Genomic DNA, 20,869 nt, shown 5'->3' with positions numbered 1-20,869 from the left:
TGTAGAATTGGGGTTTCAAGAATGAGGAACAAGTAATTTAATGACGAGTAAATTAAATGGCAATTAAAAATAGATAAATAATTGTAAAATAAACTTTTGGCAAGGTATGAGAAATTGGAGGTCCTATCCTAGCTATCCTTATCAATGATGATGATGGTTGAATCTTAATTCCACTTTGTTAACCTTTACTAAGATAAAGGAAGGTCAAGGGATTAATTGGTTTGATCTTCGAATCCTATTTATTTCCTAAGAAAAGATTGGGATTATGAAGGTTCAATTCAATTAACAAAGATAACAATTATCAATCACGTTTGAGTTTGACAACTCCTGAGTTACTGATTTCTTCACCAAGACCAAAAGGAGAAAAATAAATCTACTTGGAACAAAAATGTCTTCAGAGTAAAAGTGGCAATAGCATGAATAAGAGTAATTGATATTTAACTGAAATACCTCAAATAACATTAATAAAAGAGTAGTCTGTAACATGAAAGGATTCACAAAGTAGCTTGCAAAAGTAAATAAAAGGAATATTGAACCTGATCAAAAGAGATAATCCTGAAAGTGAATGAAAAATCCCAAATCTAAATCCTAATCCTAAAGAGAGAGAGAGAATCTCTCTCTAAACTAAATCTAATTCATGGAAAGTAAAAATTGGTGAGCTCTCTCTGAATGGATGCATTCCCTCACTTCATAACCTCTGGTCTATGCCTTCTGGACTTGGATTTGGGCCAAAAAGGGCTTCAGAAATCGCTGGGAGTATTTTCTGCAATTTCTGGTGCGTGGCCTCTGTCACCCGTCCGCATGGGTCACGCGGTCGCGTCATTCGGAGCTTTTCTTGCCATGCGGTCGCGTCAGTCATGCGACCGAGTCATGTGCGTTCTGCTTAAGGCGCACGGTCGCGTCGGTCATGCGACCGCGTCGCTGCTTCTTTGCGCTTGGCACGCGATCGCGTCGTCCATGCAATCACGTGGATGCTAGTTTCTTCAAGGACTCCGTTTTGTGCTTTCCTTCCATTTTTGTATGTTTCCTTTCCATCCTTTGAATCATTTCTGCCTTAGAAGATCTGAAACTACTCAACACACTGATCACGGCATCGAATGGAATCAAAGGTGATTAAAATAATTAATTTAAAAGCATAGGAAACATGTTTTTCACATACATCACATAATAAGAAAGGAGAAGTAAAACCATGTAATTAATATGAATAAGTGGGTGAAGGATTGAATAAATCTCTCAAATTAGGCACAAAATACATCATAAAATATGGGTTTATCAGTTGATCACTCGATTCTCTTCTAATCATGCTTTCTAAGATTTGTTTTTCATCTAACAATCAACAATTATTCAATGCATGCATACATTTATCATGAGGACTTATTCATAGGTTGTAATGGGGCTAGGCTAAACGTAAGGATGCATATGGTCAAATGAGCTTGAAATTTGAATCTTTGATTAACCTAAGCTCTCACCAAACACATATAACAACTCATACAATTCTAATACAATACCTAGCTACCCATGATTCCCACTTTTTTTTCACATACTCATGCATTCTCTTTTTTATTACAACTATGCATTGATTGTTATTGGACTTCACTTTGGGGCATTTTGTCCCCTTTTTATTGCTTTTTTTATTATTTATTTATTATATTTTCTTTTCATATATGTTTTTTTTCTTTTTGCAATAAAGTATATACAAAAGAATCAATGCATATGGTTTTACATTTAATTAACACATGAGTATGTACCCAATTCCCAATATTTCAATAGAAATACAAAATACACCCTTTTTTCTCAACCAATGTCCCATGTTTCCCCACACTTGAATGATATACACTCACTATCCTAAGCTAATCAAAGATCCGAATAAAGGACATTTATTGTTTTTCGCTTTAAGGCTTGTAATGTGCTAAATTAAGAACAAATGGGGTTTAGCATAGGCTCAAAGTTGGCTAACAATGGAAGATAAAAGGTAGGCTTTTTTGGGTAAATGAGCTAAATGAAATGATGGCCTCAATCATATAAATGCATGTATACATGGAATAATGGACATAAAGAATCAAACAAATCAAAGATTACAATCATAGAGAGACAATAATGCACACAAGAATGGAAATAAGTGGTTATAAGATGTAACCACGCAATTAAGCTCAAAACTCACATGCTTGTGTTCTTAGCTCAAAAACCATGTTCCAAAATAAATTCTTCAAGCAAATTCAACAAAAAAATTTTCAAATTGGTAGGGTGCCCTAAAAATAGTTTTCTTGGAAAAGAAATCATCACCCTAACCAAGTAGTCCTAATATAAAAAGAAGTGGTAAAATATATACAAACTCTAACTAACATGCAACCTATCATGCAATGCAACAACTAGCTAACAAAGAAAATTAAAAATTAGTGTTGAAAAAGAAAATTGTTACCCACAGAGATCGGCTATCGACCGAACCACCCCACATTTAAAGATTGCACCGTCCTCGGTGCATCCAAATATGAGCAAAGTAAACGGGTTGCTACAATTGATGAGTTTCTTCAAAAGATTGTGCGGGTGGACTTGTTTGTTGTAACAGCCCTAATTTTTGAAAATCAAATAATTAATTATTTGTGATTTATTTTAAGAAAATTATTTTACTAAAGGTAATTAAATGGAGTTTCATAATAATTGAAGTTTAAATTAATTTGAACTTTCAGAAATTATTTTATTAGAAATGATTAAATTGATATTTATAAATACTTTAAGTTCAAGTCAATTAATATTTTTGTACAATTTTTATTATAATTAGTTATTTTATAAATTGAAATTAAAGTTTCGGAGATAGAAAAATAATAGAGATTTATATGATTTAATCTAAAAAATTGATATTTGAATTTAAATTGTACTTTACAAAATATGATTAATATATTATTTCATAATTTAAATTAGAAATAATTGATTGAACTTAGCAATATGTTGATAAATAATATTTCTAAATATTTTTAGTAAAGTACATTTGATTTTAAAATTATCCTATCCTCCAATTTTATCAAAATATCTATTCATATCTATCCATATTACTTTATAAAATCCCTAATTTCTAACCTTAATTCCCAAATCAAAGTCAGAAACCTAATTTCCCAAATTGGAAACCCTAAGTTCCTAATCAGAAATCCTAACCTACCCATTTTCTTCTCCCTTCAGCCGCCGAACCCCACCCCCTTTCATCCTAAACACTAACACAAACAAAAGAAAGGAACTCAGAAAAATGGAAAGGGAGAACAGAGGGCTTGGAATCGGAGAAGGGGGAGCCGCACTCTACGCCGTCCAGTTCGCCGCCACCGCCGCATCTTGCTTGTGCTGTGACCACCATTCCATGGAACCGTCGTCGTTAACCCCTGCGTCGCCGCCGCTGGTGTGGTCGGAGCCGCTGCCGCTGGAGAGAAAGAAAGCCCGTGCTTACCGTTGAAGGAGACTCCATCGTCGCACCCAACCGCTGTCTAGCTCCCCATCACCGGTGTCTCACCGCCGTCACTATGGAGACCAAACGCCGTCGAGCTTCTTGCCACCGCCTTGGAGTCCGTCGTCAGGTCCAAGTCGAAGAAAGGGGGAGGCATAGAGTCAACGTCGCGCAGAGAGGGATTTACTATTGTTGTTGCGCGCCGTCGTGTGCCGTCGCTGTTGTCTGAGTCGTCCCCATCGCCGTGGGTGAAGTCCGCCGCTGGCGCCAGTTGAGGTCGCTGCTGTGGAACAGAGATGAGAGAGAGACGTTGAGAGGGAACTGCGAACTGTGAGCCACTGACCGAGAAGAAGCTTCGTTTTCATCGCTGCACTGGAATCTTCGACGCCAACGCCACACGCCATTGTCACCATTGCCGTCGAAGGAAACCTCGCCGTCACAGTTCAATTACCATCAAGCTTGAAGGGAAGCGCCACTGCTATTGCCCGACAGTAGCTTCCCCTGTGTTCCCAATTCCATTCTTGAAACTGTAACACTCTTGCTCATGCTCTGTTTCCCGAATCTATTTCTCTACCATATTTTGTTTTGATTACAATAGTATATGTTAATGTCTCTGTTTAGTATTATCGTCCTTATCCGAAACCACTGATGTCACCGCTATAGAGATGATTGGGATAGGCGTGATTGTCATTGTTGTTGCTGCCCCAGAAGAAGTGAGGCTGCTGCTGCTGCTGCTGTTTGGATGAAGCTGAGACCTTTCACCATCACTGAAGCTGCCCAGAATCATCATGGTAGCTACTAAAATAGCAGAACGGGTGTTAGAGCTGCTAACGGATCTGCTATGTTTGGCAATTTCTGCGAGTCTCAACACTAAGGTAGGGGATTTATTTTAAAATTAACAGTTTTAAGTTATGAATACCAATGAGGTTTAGTGAGTAATTGCAAATAATTCAAAAATATGATTAATTGATAGGAATAAGCTTGGTTTGAGGTTGTGAAATTTGGATTAAGTTTGATATTGAGATGATATTCTGGTGTTTCAATTAGTTTATTAAGTTTAGGTTATGGCGGAGAATGTCACTGGGTTTTGTTATCGTGAGTAATTAACTTGACAAGATTAATTTTGGTTAATGTTGTGACTGATATTGGTTTTCTAATTTTGATGGATTTTTTGGAAATTCTGATCTTATGTGATATTGCTGAATTGGTTGAAATCTAGTTGTGAATTGTATTTTGAATTACTGATTTTTGTGATGAATTGGCTAAGATTCTGATCTTGGATGAACTATTTTGAATTGTTTGATATTGAATTGGAATTTTAATATAATGGAATGGCTGTGAAATAGACTTGTGACAGGTTGAAATTGGTTGAAGTGTGGCTGTGAATGATAATGTTATTTATTAAATTGAAATATGATGAGTAATTATTGAATGAAATGTATTTGAGAAAAGTTAGTTGTGGTGATTGCTCTGAGTTATGATTGAAATAGGATACGGATGTGAATTGAGTTTGGATTATGGCTGTGATATTGACTGGCTTCGTTGTCATGAGTAATTAACTTATGAGATTTACTTTGGTTTGATGCTGTGATTGTTATTGGTTTTCTGATTATTTTAGAATTGCTGGAAATTCCGATTTTAGTTGATTATGTCAAGTTGGTAACTTTTGAATGGTTCATTTGATTACTAAATCAATTTTCTTGAAACCTGATTTTTGGGTAAAATAGTAGTTTTGAAAACGAACTAGTAATTTGATAGTGAACCATATTGCATGAGGATAAGGACTGATTTTTGGGAAACTATTCATAATTTTTTTGACGTTGGACTGGGCTAATTTTCAAGAATGGTTGATGGAAAATTCTAATTCTAATGGATGAAAGGATGTTAGTTCTTAAACTGAATTATGATGAGATAATTATTGAGAATCTGTTATGATAGTTGTTGATAAATGGATGGAGAATTGATTGAGTTTAATTTGAAAGGATTCTATGACTTATGAATTTAGTTATGAATTGATGAGATGAAAATTAGATTGTTGGGTTATGTGAGAATTGCGAATTGTGGATTTTCTGGTTGCTTGAGAATCTTGTATTTGATAATTGTTGAGAAAGGATTGTTGAATTGTTGAGAAAGAGGGAACCCGTAAGGGTGGCTAAGGTCCGAGTTTTAGGGGAGGTGTTGCCGAAATTTTATAAAATCTGAAGTTTTATTTGAGAAGTTATTTTAGAAGATTTGGATTTGGAAAAATGATTATTTAAGTTTTATTTAGTTAAGAAAAGAATAATTCTATTTTGAATTCGATTTACGAGAGAAAGGTTTATGTTTCAAAATTAAATTATTTAAGAAAGAAACTATGTTTTGAGATTGATTCAATATGAAAAAAATTGTTTTAAGATTGAAATAAAGGATTACTTTTTAAAAGTTTGACGAATTTATAATATTTGAATTTGAATAGTAAAGAGAGAGATGATTTTTGAGTCTTTGGGAAGTTAGTAAACTTGAAAAAGAGTTTTATTTAGTTACTTTTAGTAAGAGGGTGATGTTTTGAAAAGTATTTAGTGAATTTAAAATAAATAATTTTCTTGAGTCTTTTTGAAAGAAAATTAAACTAGAAAATAGTTTTAAAATTGGTTCGAGTTAAGAGGTTGCAAAAGTGGAAGTCGTAAAGTTTGTACAACATGATTGAATAAAGAGAGAGAGATATTGTATAAGAATATGTAACTGGAGATGAATAACGAGAATGGTAACTTATGATGATAATTACACTGATTCTTTTGAGGAAAGGTATTTAGTTTATGAAATTGTTGGCAAGGACGTGGGTTTTATCCCGCTTGAGTATTTATGATTATAAAAGAGAATAAAAAGCAGAGGACCTGTTGAAAGGTCATTTGTTGCTTGAGGCAACCCAAGAGATGTGTTTATTCATTTGTTGCATTAAGGCAACGCCAGATATACTTGTATGATGATCTACTGCGTGAAGGCAGTCAGATAGATAGTGGTGTGACCACTGAGAACGCTTTCTTACGGTACAGATCCATATTTTATTTCTGTAAGGCAGAGGGGTTATTTCCTGCTACAGAAGTACTGTGACCACCTGTTCCATTTCTATAGTGGCAGAGGGGTTATTTTCTGTATACAGAAGGTGTGTCGGCATACATCCTTGCAGTGGCAGATGTGTTATTTCCTGCGTGCAGTGGACCCTGTGGTGGCAGAGGGGTTATTTCCTGTACACAGGAGTATAGCCAACTGGAAAGTCATACCCGTTTCAGCTGCCTCGGGTTACGTCGGGAGCGGGTAGAAATTGACAAATGAGCTCATTACCTGCACTAGGGCTAGACATGCATCATCCTTGTTTGTACATTTGCATTTGATTGGGTTTACTCGTTGTACTTCCCTGTGATTGTGCTGTTTGCCTTGCTGTGACTTGTTTGTGTGTTGAATTGAATCTCTTGTTAGTGCTATTAGTTGGTGAATGTATGATGATGAGTAAGAATTGATGTTGTGATTGAAAATTAATTGGGTGGTTGAGAAATGCTTAATGTGACCAGTTTTATATTTTGGAATTTGTTTTAAGCTTAGAGATTTTCTTTGAACGTGGTAAATAATTAGTTAAAGTAAAACCAAGAATAGTATTTTCATAAGGGTTTGATAAAAATATAGTTTCCTTGAGTATGTTAATTATTTGCATTTTATTTCATTACTTTTACGGCATTCCCATTCCCTACTGAGAACGTGTGGTTTGTTCTCACCCCAAAATCTTCCACCCTTTCAGTGACACAGGTTCGAAGACTCAGTTTGAAGCTGCGGGCGATTATAGGATTTATTTATGAGTTAAGTGTATGAGTTAATTCGCTTTCATAGAGTTCCCCCGCCCTTATTGCTTAACATTTTTATTTAGTACAGAGGGATAGGAATTGTATTCGAGTTTCATTTTGAATTTACTTGTATAGCATTTATTATTATTAATAATTATGTGACTATTATTATCCGGTGATCTTTGATATATGATTTTAATTAATAAAAACAAAATTTTTCTGGAATATTCTATAAAACTGAATCGCGATATCGAACTAAAGGCTCAATAGTAAATAGTTAATAAAGGAAAGCAGGTTAGTAACGCCCTACTTGCGGTACGATCATGACGTCCTGGAAGTTGGGTCGTTACATTTGTTGCCCCCATTTAAAAGCTTTTCCTTTTCTTCCTTCTTGGTGGCCAACCTAAAAGGAAAGAAAAAGAAAGAAAATTAAGCCTACAACAAAGATGGCAAAGCAAATAGAACATAGGTTGGGACTAATGCCAAATAAGAGTAAGGTTCTTACTACGTTTTAGCTACACATGTAAGTGAGAGAGCAATATAGGCAAAGGGCATATCAACTAATACTTGATGCAAGAGGAAAGTCAAAGCATGAAGAGCATGTTGAGCATCAAGTTCAAATAAGAATTGACACGAACAAGATTAGTGATAAGCATGAAAGCATTTGGTCCCATCCTAACTCAATGATAATGAAGTTCAAAAACAAAGAATAATGAATTAGGTAGGACTAAAGCACTGATCTTGTGTGTGGAACAAATATGACCATTAATGCTAAACAAGTCACAAAGCACCAAAACAATGCAAGAAATTCTCAACAATTGAGTAAGAAAATTCAACACCGTTATTAAAATAAGAAACTTAGAAAATAAAATGAGAACAAGCTATAAAAACAAAATTAAAATGCAATGAATGAAAATAAGCAAATGCAATAAAAGAAAATGGAAGAAAAGAAAAAGAAAAATTTTTTTTCACGCTTAAGCATGGATTGCAGCAGGGACAATTGACGCGTACGCGTTGCCCATGCTTACACGTGGATTTTGCACAAAGTTGGCACAAAGTAGGCACAACTCTCTGATTTTTGTACCAGGAGGCCCCATATGGCAATCCACGCATAAGCATGGCCTACGCTTAAGCGTGGATTGACACCTTTTTTTTTAAAAAAAAAGCCTAAAACAGAATTTAACACTCTCCTAACCTATAAACATTCTAAATCACCCAAAATTCAAATTTAACAACAAATTTTTTTGTTTTTGAAAAATTTTCAAATACGAAACAAACAAAACTTACACTACAAGTAAAATACAATCTAATAACAACTAACCTACAACTTAAGGCACAAATCTAATCAAACAAACTAGCAACTAAAACACTGAAGCAAAAATATACAAAGAAGAAAACTACCTAACAATGGCAACTCAATTCATTCATTGATTATATATACAAAAGAATGGAAAGAGTTTACCATGGTGGGGTGTCTCCCACCTAGCACTTTTATTTGTTGTCCTTAAGTTGGACGTTTGGTGGGGTCCTTGCTATGGTGGCTTATGCTTGAACTCTTCCTTGAATCTCCACCAATGGTTGCATTTCCAATAGCCTCCAGGATCCCAAATTAAGCGCGTCAAGCTACCAAGAGATCTCAAGCAAGTACCAAGGCCCAAAAGTTGATGTTTATCTATGTATATTCCGGGGTCCCATACTTTGTTTGTCAACCCCCTTACTTCTTGATCTTCATGCTTCTAATTGGGTGACAAACTTATTGAATTCTCCTTATAAATTCTACTCATCATCCTAGATCCCTTGAATTGAGCTTCACTCCAACCATGAATCCTAAAATTTGAGTTTTCATCCACTATGCACCTTGATTCTTGTTTCAAACCAACACCCAACTCTTTTCTACTTTCTAACCCACACATAGCTCTAAGTTGACCATCCGTTTCTAACAATGCATATTGATATGGGCCAAGAAAATTAAAGGATGAGATGATTACCCATTCAATTTGTAGTTTGGATGGTGACTTAGCAAGGAAGATATTCAATGGTCTTGACATTGTATGCTCCACTTCCTTTGGCTCTTCCTTAATGACTTGCATCTTTTGACAACTTTCTTCAATTTCCTCTTGTTTGCTAACTTCTTCCAACTCTTTCTCATTAATCAAAATGTGTATTGGAGGGTGTGCACATTCTTCCTCAACATCGGTTTCACATTCAATGGAAGAAGCTTCAACAAGATCACCATTGTCACTTGGTGTAGAGTTGTCTTCAATGATGGAGCTTCCTTCTTGTTCAACCTCCCCTATATCTTCTTCAACTATTCCTTCATCTTCAAGGGTCTCTACTACCTCCACCTTTTGGGCCTCCTCTTGCTTCTCTTGAAGTATAGATGCGTGAATTCGATCCATTAAGTCCCTAAGACAATCCCTTCTCTCTTGTTCCATGCCAATCGCATAATTGGGATCATGTTATTCTTGGATTGATGGATACAGATGTTCTTTTATGGAGTGTGGTAGTGGGATAGAGAGATCATTATGTGGTTGGAAAGGAGGTTCATCAAAGCTTGGAGGTTGAAAAGTGTTTTGGTTGTTGGTAGAAGATAGAGGTATACGGGATATAAGCTCTTGGAAGGCGGAGGTGAAATTAGTGAGTGTGGTTTGGAGCTCTTCTTGCTCTTGAGAAAAGATAACAATTGTATCATCCAAAGGGTAATGATGTTGAAGTGGTGGTGGTTCCATGGGTACTTGTTCATAATGATTATAAATGTGTGCATATGGAGGATATGGATTATGATTGTATGGATGTGATTGATGGAAATAAGATGTGGATTGGGAGTATGGTGGTTGGAATGATGGTGTTTGAGGACTATGTTGAGTGTATGGTGAATTGAATGATGGTAGTTGAGTGGCATAATCATGATAAGAACCATCATATCTATTGGAATGATATGCATTATAGAAAGGATTGCAATCATAGTAGCTTAGTTGAGGAGGTTGCCATGGTGATTGCTCATATGGATATGGCTCCCTTCTCAAGAATTTATCTCTCCCATAATGTGAGCCATCATTCACGTTTCCATTACCTACAACATAGTCATGACCATATCCAAAACCACAAGGATGAGAATACATATGAAAAAGAGGAAATCAAAACAAAATATCAAAGACACAAAGAAAGAGTAAACTCCTAATTACTAGCAAAACCAAGAAATAACCAAAAAGTGAAATATTCACACTATGAACATATTCACAATAGCCAATAACATAACACCATTGCAACTCCCCAGCAACGGCGCCATTTTGATGAAGAGATTTTTGATGGTATAGAATGTCACAATAAATTCTTGTTGCTAGTATAATTTCTAAACCAACAAACAATCCTCTATTAAAAATTTGTTTGTCACAAGTACAAACCCCAATAAAAATAACCAAAGTATTTAAACCTTGGGTCGTCTCCCTAAGAATTACAATGAAGTGTTTTGTTATTGGCTATGAAGGAATGTTTTGGGGTTTTTGTAATAAGAGACAAGGAATGTAAATAACAAGAGAAATAAGCTAATAACTAAGAAAGCTCTTGGCAAGGAATGAGAATTAGAAATCCTATCCTCATTATCATCATCAATTGTGACAAGAATTGTCCATTGCTCCCACTTAGTTAACCTCTAACTATGAAGGAAAGTCAAGTGGATACAATCAACTTAAGTCCACAAGTCCTAGTCAAATCATGAGGAAAGACTAGCTTTAGTGGCACTCAAGTCAATGAGCAACTTCCAATTGTCAATCAACAAGAGAAATTGATAACTCAAGAGTCTCCAATTATCCAACCCCTAAGCCAAGAGTGAAAATCTACTCCATAGCTATAGTTAACATTTTCTCAAACATTTGGTGAACAAGAATGAAAGACATTGTGAAATTGAGAAGAGAATTTGAATTCAAGCTATCTAATACAAGCAATCAACAACAATAAAGCAATTCACAACAATGAACATGAAATTCCTCAATGCATTAATAGAAATCAAAGTAACAAGATCCAAATACAAGATCTACAATGCTAGAGTAACAAGAACACTAATTGAGAGTAGAAAAGTGAGATCTACAAACTAGAACAATGTAGAATTGAAATTAAATTCAGATCTAACCAAAGGATCCAAGTGAAATTGGAATTGAGAAAGCCAAAACCTAGAGAGAAGTTAGAGCTTCTCTCTCTAGAAACATGAACTCCAAAACTAACTAACTACCAAAATATCTAAATGTGTGTAATGTGTGTGAATCCCCTTCAAACCTTTGTTCTTAAGGTCTTTCCCCTCCAAAATTTAGCTCAAAACTGGGCCTAAAGCTCCTCAGAAGTCGACAGTCACGATTTTACTAAAGAAGTCACGTGCCGAGCGTCACGCGTACGCGTCGTCTGGGTTTTTGCGATCCACGCGTACGCGTCAGGCGTGCGTACGTGTCGATGAAAATTCTGCCCAGCCACGCGTATGCGTCCACGTTTGTGCGCCTATCCCAAATTCCAGCTTCCATGTGTGCGTGTCGGCCACGCGTGCGCGTTGGTGCCAACGCTCCAAAGCTATATTTTTCATGCTCCTTCCACTTTTGCATGCTTCCTTCCTCTCTTCTTGACCATTCTTACCCCTATAAACTCTGAAATCACTCAACAAACGGATCACGGCATCGAATGACAATAGAGGGAGATAAAAATATAGTAAAATTAAGGCCTAAAAAGAATATTTTCAACCACGAAGCAAAATTAGGAAGGAAACACAAAACTATGCATTTTACATGGATAAGTGTGATTGGGGTTCATTAGTAGCTGATGCCTACGCGTGGCCAGTGAAAAGTCTAACGATGCATACGCGTGGCTGACGCGTACGCATGACGAGTGTCACGTGGTGCATTAAACAGAATTTGCTGGGGGCAATTTCTGGGCTGCTTTTGACCCAGTTTCAGGCCCAAAAATACATATTAGAAGCTACAGAGTGGAGCTGGAAGGGAGACTCACTTCATTCACACAATTTTAGTTTTTAAATCCTCTCTCTAGGTTTTAGGGTTTCTACTCCAATTTCTTCTTAGATTTAGATTTAATTTCTGTTTTTATTTACAATTCCTTGCAATTTATTGTTCTAGCACCTTTGTTCTTCAATTCTATTTGTTATTTCCTTCACTTTGTTATCCTTATGTTTATGCACTCTTGATACTTTGGATCTTTGTTAATGCAACTTATATGTTCATGTTGTTATTGCTTTCTTCAGTTGTCATTGTTAATTTCTTTCAATTGGTAGTTGTTAGATTTAAAAGTCTATTGTTGGTTGGTGATTGAAAGTTGCTAGTTGGCTTGAGCTTCACTAACTCTAGTCTTTGATTAGGACTTGTGAACTCAAGTTGCTTTGCTCACTTGACTTTTTTTCAATTGTTAGAGGTTAACTAAGTGAGAGCAATTTATAATTACCATCACCATTGACAATGATAATGACGATAGGAATTTCGATTCTCAACCCTTGCTAGGACTTTTTTTAGTTGTTAGTTATTTTCTTTTTATTTACATTCTTTGCTTATTAAACTCAAAACCCAAAAAGATACAATCTCATAACCAATAATAAACATACTTCCCTGCAATTCCTTGAGAGACGACCCGAGGTTTAAATACTTCGGTTAATTTTATTGGGTTTGCTTAAGTGACAAACAATTTAAACATTGACCGAGGATAATTTGTTGGTTTAGAACTATACTTGCAATGCAACATTTTTGTGAAAATCTTTACCGATATTTTTCCTCCGTCAGGCTCAATCCTGAGACATTAATACCTCAAATACTTAACAAACTAATAATAGAACACTATCGGCGAAGATTCCAAAACAAAAAAAATAATTGAAATTAGAAAAGAACATAGGAATAAAACGGTAGTTGCTCCGGTGACGATTTCCAGCGAGCTGAACGACAACAGAGGGCTATGTTGGCGACGCAGCAACTTGGTGATAGCTTACCAGCCACTCTTTTTCGCATGCAGCAATGCCAACATCCACCACTGTCACCTCCTCTCTTTCGGCAACGACAACGACAACGATGATGATCTCGGCAGCTCCAAGCGATGACGTGCACGGCGATGATGGCCTCGTCCTTCGTGTTCCTCTTTTTCTCTCTCTCTCTCTCTCTCGCTCTCTCTCTCTGTCTCCGTGAGCTCCTCTCTCAGCATGGATCTTCTCCTCTCGACGACGACGACGCGGTAGAGACAGCTCTGGGCAAAAACGGCTACGCCGTTTCCTTCCCCTCCTCCCTCTCTTCTCTTCTTCTTTTTCCCTCTGCGTGTGTGTGTGTGTATTTCAATAGTGAGGAGGGTGAAAAGGGGGGTGCGACAACTGTATGAGGGAGTGAGGTGAGTGTGTTGTGTTAGGGTTTGATTTGGGAAAATTAGAATTTTTAGAATTAGGTAAAAAAAGTAGTGTAGAGTAATATTTGAAAACCAAATATAGTTCAATATAATTACTTTTGAGAATAATATTTATTTATCAACTTATAAATTATTTTCAAATAGGTACTCTAAATAGTATTCTTAAAGATAATATAATCAATTTTCATTTAGCTCATAAAAATCAAAATATTAAATCCCAAATCTCAATTATTCAAATTAATTTAACAAATTTTTATTATTTTTTAATTACTAAAACTTTAATTTCTAAATAAGAAAATACCCAATTATTATAAAAATTATATAAATTTCAATTAATTTTAAATTCAAAGTCTCATAACTTTGATTTAGTTATTTTTAACAAAAAAAATTTTAAAAATAAAATCATAAATAAACATAATAAATTACAAATAATTTATTATTATGTTTCTAAAAATTCAGAGTTTTACATAATAGCTTGGGGTTCTTTATTAAGTTTTGAAATCTTAATCTCTATTACTTTATTTTTGGTTCATCTTTATAAATAAGGTTTGTTGTTTATGTTTCATTCAATAAAAGAAATAAAAAATCTAATGGCTAACCATTATTACTTTTGTTGCAGGAATTTGATTAAGTGAGTGAAATTTTATTGCCAAAAGAATTAGAAAGTTAGTCTTTTGAAAAAAACAATAAAGAAGCGTGATCTTTTTATGATGAAAACTTTATGTATTAAATACTATATGTGAAGAAATTTATAATTAAAAATTCATGTTATGTTTGATAATTTTTAGGACTTATGACTTTTGATTTTAGATATTGAAAAATAATATATTATGTTAATGGTTTATGATTTTTTGTTATTGTTAAATTTTAAACAAAAAGTTATTTGTTTAATGCAGTTAAAACTTTGATTTCGACTGTCATTTTAAACAAGTAAAAATATTATTTTAATCTAATAAAAATGGTAGTTTCAATTGTCATTTTAAATGAAAAAAAACTGTCATTTTTAGTTGGTAAAAATGACAGTTAAAACTGCTATTCTAGACTATCAAAAAATGCCATTTTTTGATAAAAATAACAATTTTTAACTGTCATTTTAGACATATAAAATATCACTTTATTATGAAAAAACAGCGATTTATAACCACACCATTTTATAAAATAACATGTCTCTTTAACTTGATAATAACAGTGGATCATAATCGTCGTTTTAATTATTTAGAAAACTGCCATTTATTTCGATATAACGACAATTTTAATGCTACTTTAAACGTTTAGAAAACTGTCATTTAAACCCTCTGCTGCGACGACACTGTTTGGCGGAGCATCTTCTACTTCACCCTCGCTATTTCGTGGAGCATCCTCTGCTTCACTCTATCTAACCCTCGTTGGCCCTCCTACTCCCTCAGCGCAGCGCGCGCTCTTTCTTGCAAACCCTCATTGTAAGTCTTTCTTCTCTCTGATTCTCTGTTTCTCTGTTCCTCTATTTTGGACCGCTGAGAATTTCAGGTTTATTACATTCTTAACGTTTTTCACTGCTTTGTGTTTGAAATTGTATTTTGTTTTATGGTATCAGAGTAACTTTGTTTCCATTTAATGTAAACTGAGCTCCTCCAATTCTGTTAGCAACCCTGCCAATGGTAACTCCAAAATATGTTATATTGTTCTGCAAATTAAACATATAGTGTAGCAAATTAAACATAAAGTGTAAATTCCGTTAAAATTTAAACATAGGATTTTATTAAAAAGAGTGTTACAATTTGCAACTGATTTGTGTAGCGCACACACTTGATGGCAGGGATAAAAAGTAGTTTCTCTTTGAACTTCAGGTATTGATAGTGGCTACATATATGACTAAAAAGTATATGAACAAAGTTGAATCTGAGTTATTTCATATCCGCACTATATGATGACTATTATCGATGAACACCTTATTCCATCTTGTTCTGGTGTTGAGCCTAGTGTCCTCTTTTATAAGATGTGAGGGGATTTTGTTCTCTCTTTTTAACCTCTCTGATGTTTTCTGGTTGAGGAATTTGAATTTCATTGTTTTTGCTTTGTTATTTGCAGAAAGGGTGACCGTAGCTGAAGAGGTCCTCAAGCTCTGCAATGGCAGCGTCATTTCTCCCATTGCCTGCATTGCTTGCCCTAACCTATATGCTTATCTCAAGGTAATTCATTATTCCTCTTGTTATCCTTTTTTTATTTTGAATTTTGGAATTTCAGTTAATTTTTTTTTCTCAATGTTCAATTGGGTTCAAATGTTACTGATTTGTGATAAAAGTTCAAGGCTAATGTTTTTAATCAAATGTTTAATACTTTTGGTGAATATAGATGTTTATTATTATTAGTTACTTTCATTGGGAAATAGTTTGGAAATATGCGATGTGTTAAGCTTCAAGTTCTGCATTGTTTTATCTTCAATATTAATATTAGTGTAAGTGTAGTGTAGAGGATTGATTCTCTTGGTGAAGAATTAAAGATGATAGTTACAACTTTAAACCCCTTTTGAGTGAAGAAATTAATGAGCAATGCCTCAGTTGTAATAATGATAAAATGTATGTTGATGTGGTTTGTTGAGTTGTTTTAATTTGTTTGATGCCATCTCTGAGTTCCTATTTTTGCTTTGTAAGATATTTAAATTTTCCTTTCTTGAATATTCAGAACATGGATTCTAATGTTCCTGCACAACTTTTTGAGTATGACAAACGTTTTGAGCAGTACGGATGTGATTACACATTTTATAACAACAATCACCCTGAGGCCTGAGGAGTTACCGCTGGAGTTGAAGCATTCCTTCAAAATAGTAGTGGCAGATCCTCCTTACTTGGTGAGAGTTAAATAGATTGCTGAAATTTTATTTGCTGAAAAATGAATGAGGATCCATTGAATATATATATATATATATATAGTACAAGTTATTTCAGTTTTGAAAACCTTGAGCTGGTTGATGATCTTATTGAGCACATGGAGTTGATTTAATCTTTCTAACAAGTCACAATAGGTAAAATAAAGTTAGAATGCAAGGTTAGAGTGAGTGAAAAGCTAGGAATCAATTTTTGACCTCTCAAAACCCAAGGTTACATGTTGCAGAATTGTGCAGTTTCGGGCAGCACTTTGTGAACAAAACTGGGAGCAATCTAGCCACTCAAAATGAGTAAAATTATTTTTCTATAAAACCTTGAGATGTCTAGATTGTTCTCCTAAAATTTCAGAATTTTTCGATGTGTGGTTTGGGAGATATGATTTTTAGAAAATGGTCATTTTCTGCAGAAAGAATGCTGTCTGAATTTTGGAACAGCAACTTCAAAACTACATATCTCAATACTCTGAAATTATTTGGAGGTGAAACTAAAAAGAGGTGAAATATTAGGATGTCTAGTATTTTATGACCAAATTTTAGGACAATTCAAATTTTTTAGAGAAAGTTGTGCCTTCTGGAAGCAGGGCTGTTCACTGCTGTGACAGCTCCCTTTTCTTAAAACAAAACCATATTTCGAGAGGCATAACTTTTTCTAGAGAAGTGAAAATGCTCTGGGATTTGAACTGGGTGAAAGATGTGTAAGTCTAGTTCAACCACACCAAAATTTAGGAGAATCCAACCAAAGATGAATTTTATATGATTTTTCTAAATTTGTTACTGCTTGCTATTTTTCTAAAGTGTACTAAATCAGTAGCCGAATGAAGAGAAGGCTGAATGGATTATATATGTCACAGATGTTGGGCAGCAGCAACACTTTGATATGGTATTCAAGGTATGTCACAATTAATGACGTTCATGGTATCTTGTAGTTACTTGATCTTATTGTTATTACCAGAACCCTTTCTACTTGATCTTATTGTTATTCAAGGGGAAAACTCTTAAATATATTGATATATTTTTTTCCCACCTGCACGTTGGATATTCCATAAAGATTGCTAAACATTCCTGTGATTTCCTCTTAAATATATTGATTCTTGTGAATCTGCTACGTGTAATTAAGATTGTACTTTTGTTCTTCTGCTGAAGTATTGATTAATATAGAATAAGATTTGCTTTTGCTATTACTTTGTGTTGTGCATCTTATGTCGTTCGATTTATGCATTTACCTATATATTAAAGTGCTGATCAACTCTTGCCATTGCTGCTGAGAAAAGAAGGCCGCCAAGTCCAGAGACGCCAACTTCGAGGTGAAAGTCGCTTTCTAAACTGTCCTTTAGAAACATGATGGTAGGTGTTAATTTTCATGTCTTGCATGATTGATTTCTCTAATACTAGTTTAGTTTATTACTTATTCCTTCTATTTGTTTGCAGTTAGATACATTGATTTCTCTAAACGAGTTTGGATTTTGTATTTTCTTGATTCGGTTAAACAATGACAAATGGCACAGCATTTGGAGCTTCTCAAGGCAGTAAACTGAAATATCTGTTATTAGTAGCTTATTATGTAATCAAATAATAAACTGACAAAAGGCAGAGGACTTTTAATTTCCACTAACAAACATTTGATTCAATTGCTTAATAACAAACTAAAATCAAGTCTAGTTTAAAACCATGTTAAATTTACTTAAGAAGAACTTGACAGTGAAGCTTATATTTCTTAGGTAGCAAATAAATGAATTTCATACGTACAATATTTCAATCTTAGTTTTAGGAAATAATTAATTTTAGTTCTTTGTTAATAATTTCTTGTTTTGGGGATGTGATGCATCAGTGCTATTAGATGATACATCAACTTTTACTGGAGAAATGACAGCAGGTCCTAATGCTAATTCTATTAGAGGTTTTGAAGTCATAGATACCATAAAATCCCAAGTAAAGAGCTTGTGCCCTGGTGTTGTGTTTTTGTGCTGATATTCTTGCTATTGCCGCTAGAGATTTTGTTGTTGCTGTAAGTATATATAACTTCAATTGATTTTTGCATTTATCTATATGTTGAAGTGCTGATCAACGTGCATTAAGTCACTGGTTACTTTGGCTTTCAATTCAGTTCACATACTTGCTTTTCTCTCTTCAGATTCTTGCCAAGTGCGAAGTTCCTTAGCCCTGGTGTCAGCGTCAAAGATTGCTGAAAAGGCTGGATGTTGTTTAGGAGTTAGATTAGATTTTTTTTTAGTATAAAGTTGTTAATTCTTTTAAATGTTTATTTTGGAAGTTGAATATATTTTTTTTAATTGTTTCATTCATATCTTATTATGTACATAATTCATATAAATCAATGGAAGATTAATTTTTTAGTATGTTATTTTATCTTAAAGATTAACTTATTAATATTTTTATTTTATTTTCTATTTTTTCTTTTTTTTTATTTGAATAGGATTAGGCCACGCTTTGAAAGTGTAACGATAAGTTTTCATATTTTGGCACGCTTTAAAAGCGTGGCTGTATATCTTTTTTTTGGCACGTTTTATTATATATTATTCATGTTGGTTGTGGTATAATTTGTAATATATTTTCTATATGTCGAAACAATGATTTAGGGAGTGAAAATTTGATGGTGGGTGGTTTAACAATATTCGATTAGATAAATTCTGATACGTATCATTAAAATTAAGTAGGTCTAATTCAATTTTTAAAATTAATTCAAATAGTGAAAATTGTCTTGCGTTTAGAGACTTTATTCTTGATATACTTACGAGAGATTTTTTATAACATCACTCGTAAATAATTTTTGCCCCTTTATACATTTAGAAGAGGCCCTATTGAAGAAAAAAAATATTGAAAAATTTAATAAATATAAGATTACGTTTAATTAACTAATATTGTACAAGTGAGAGTTGGTTCATGGTTGGCATGGCTCTTCTTTTTGGAAAGTTAAATAGCACGCAACCAAATCTCGTCCAAATCAACGTGGTATAGGAGTTGGGCATTCGAGATCTCTTATGCACACCTCTCCAATTTTTTTACCTTAATAGTCAACCGCATTCGAGATCTCTTATACACACCTCTCCAATTTTTTTACCTTAATAGTCAACCAGTGTCAATTGATTACTACCCCTCACTTTCTAGCATCATAATATATAATCGAATTACTAGGTAATAATATAATGTGTTCATTAATCTATCTTTTAATTTTATAAGAAGATAGTGCCATTTACTCTATGGGGTATTTAAATAAGACCTCTTTTCTTATTTATAATATATACTCTCTTCTTAAAAAAGATATTTTATAAAATTATAAATAAAATAAAAATTCAATAATTTTTAATATTAAAAATATTAAAAATAATTAATATTTGTCTTAATTAATTTGGATTGGTTGAGTAATTATCTCATTCGCCTACTTATGTAAGTATTATGGTTTCGAATTTAACTTTGTGTATATAACAACTCATTGGCTAGCGACAGACTCTTAATAAATGAAGCTTCAATCTGTGGTGGATTAGTTCTCAACATGCCGAATTAAAAAATACAGTAAAAAAATAGTATTTGTCTTAAAAGTAGAACAATTCTCATTGTTAGTAATATTTATGGAGATTTGTCTTTGTTAAAATTTAGCTGTGATAACTTTATTTGTTAGTATCATATTCATTCATGAAGTCAAAACAATATAATTAAAATTGTTATCAGTTAAAATTTCACATTTTATGACATAATTTTCAAGTGTCCAAACTTATAGACTTATGTCATTACAAAAACTATTAAATTGATTAATATTGCTTGGTAATATTACCAAAATACCATCGTTGAGTAGTAGTTTGTGTAAAAAAAAATATAATAACTTAGCAAACGAATCATTATCCTTAAATTGGTAAATACATTCTTTTCTATTTTTTTACACTATTTTATTTTGTAATAATTTAAAAAAATGAATGACTACACCATTTTATAATATGATGTATAAAATAATTTTTTATTTTATAATTAATTCTAGTTATTGAAATAAATTTAAAATATTTTTTTTACACAAATTTAAATTTAAATTTAGAATTGATTAACAATGAATATTTTTTAATTTTAATAACAAAAATAAAATTAGTTAAGTATAAAATATTCAGCATTTAATAATTTCAATATTTAAATTTTCGTTGTTAGTTAGAGATGGTATCAGATACTCGTGTGGATGTGACGTACCCCCTTTTGCGTCCCTCACTTCTGTTTTAAAAAGATGCTCCTAGCCCCTCTCTATCTTTGTCACGAGTTTCTATTTAATTATTCCCTTAGGAAATACAAATACTCACGGTTATCTATGGATATTTTTTAAAAAATTTTTTAAAAATTAACAAAAAAATCATAATATAATAATCATACAATTAAATAAAATTCAACACA

General features: G+C 33.6%; 1 protein-coding gene and 1 long non-coding RNA gene across 8 annotated transcripts; both read left to right on the top strand.

Annotated features, from left to right (window-relative positions):
- Positions 4,229 to 7,363, top strand: LOC110262925. The gene is made up of 2 exons (XR_002347938.1): positions 4,229 to 4,305; positions 7,203 to 7,363. It is a non-coding gene; the product is annotated as an uncharacterized LOC110262925 (long non-coding RNA).
- On the top strand, positions 14,895 to 18,757 carry LOC107641956. 7 transcript variants are annotated; one of them, XR_002363283.1, is made up of 6 exons: positions 14,895 to 15,059; positions 15,688 to 15,788; positions 16,282 to 16,447; positions 17,335 to 17,372; positions 17,720 to 18,488; positions 18,615 to 18,757. XR_002363283.1 is itself a non-coding variant. In XM_021124172.1 (5 exons), the coding sequence occupies exons 2-5, from the start codon at positions 15,727 to 15,729 to the stop codon at positions 18,639 to 18,641; spliced, it is 333 nt and encodes a 110-aa protein (XP_020979831.1). In that variant the 5' UTR covers positions 14,909 to 15,059; positions 15,688 to 15,726; the 3' UTR covers positions 18,642 to 18,757. The 7 variants fall into 7 exon arrangements, 2 of the variants coding, with proteins under 2 accessions (XP_020979831.1, XP_016200804.1); XR_002363282.1 differs by having other exon boundaries at positions 14,896 to 15,059; positions 17,755 to 18,488; XR_002363281.1 differs by having other exon boundaries at positions 14,897 to 15,059; positions 17,279 to 17,372.

The sequence above is a fragment of the Arachis ipaensis genome, chromosome B05 (assembly GCF_000816755.2).
Source record: "Arachis ipaensis cultivar K30076 chromosome B05, Araip1.1, whole genome shotgun sequence".
In the NCBI taxonomy this organism is placed as follows: Eukaryota; Viridiplantae; Streptophyta; class Magnoliopsida; order Fabales; family Fabaceae; genus Arachis; species Arachis ipaensis.
The sequence above is the reverse complement of the archived record's forward strand: the minus strand, read 5'-3'. Positions and strand labels throughout refer to the sequence as shown.

Excerpts from the sequence above, each read along its gene's own strand:
- LOC107641956 (XM_021124172.1), top strand. The coding sequence starts at position 15,727 with ATGGCAGCGTCATTTCTCCCATTGCCTGCATTGCTTGCCCTAACCTAT. Across the intron at positions 15,789-16,281 it reads ACCTATATGCTTATCTCAAG|AACATGGATTCTAATGTTCC; the intron begins GTAATTCATTAT and ends TTGAATATTCAG. Across the intron at positions 17,373-18,614 it reads ACTTTGATATGGTATTCAAG|ATTCTTGCCAAGTGCGAAGT; the intron begins GTATGTCACAAT and ends TTCTCTCTTCAG.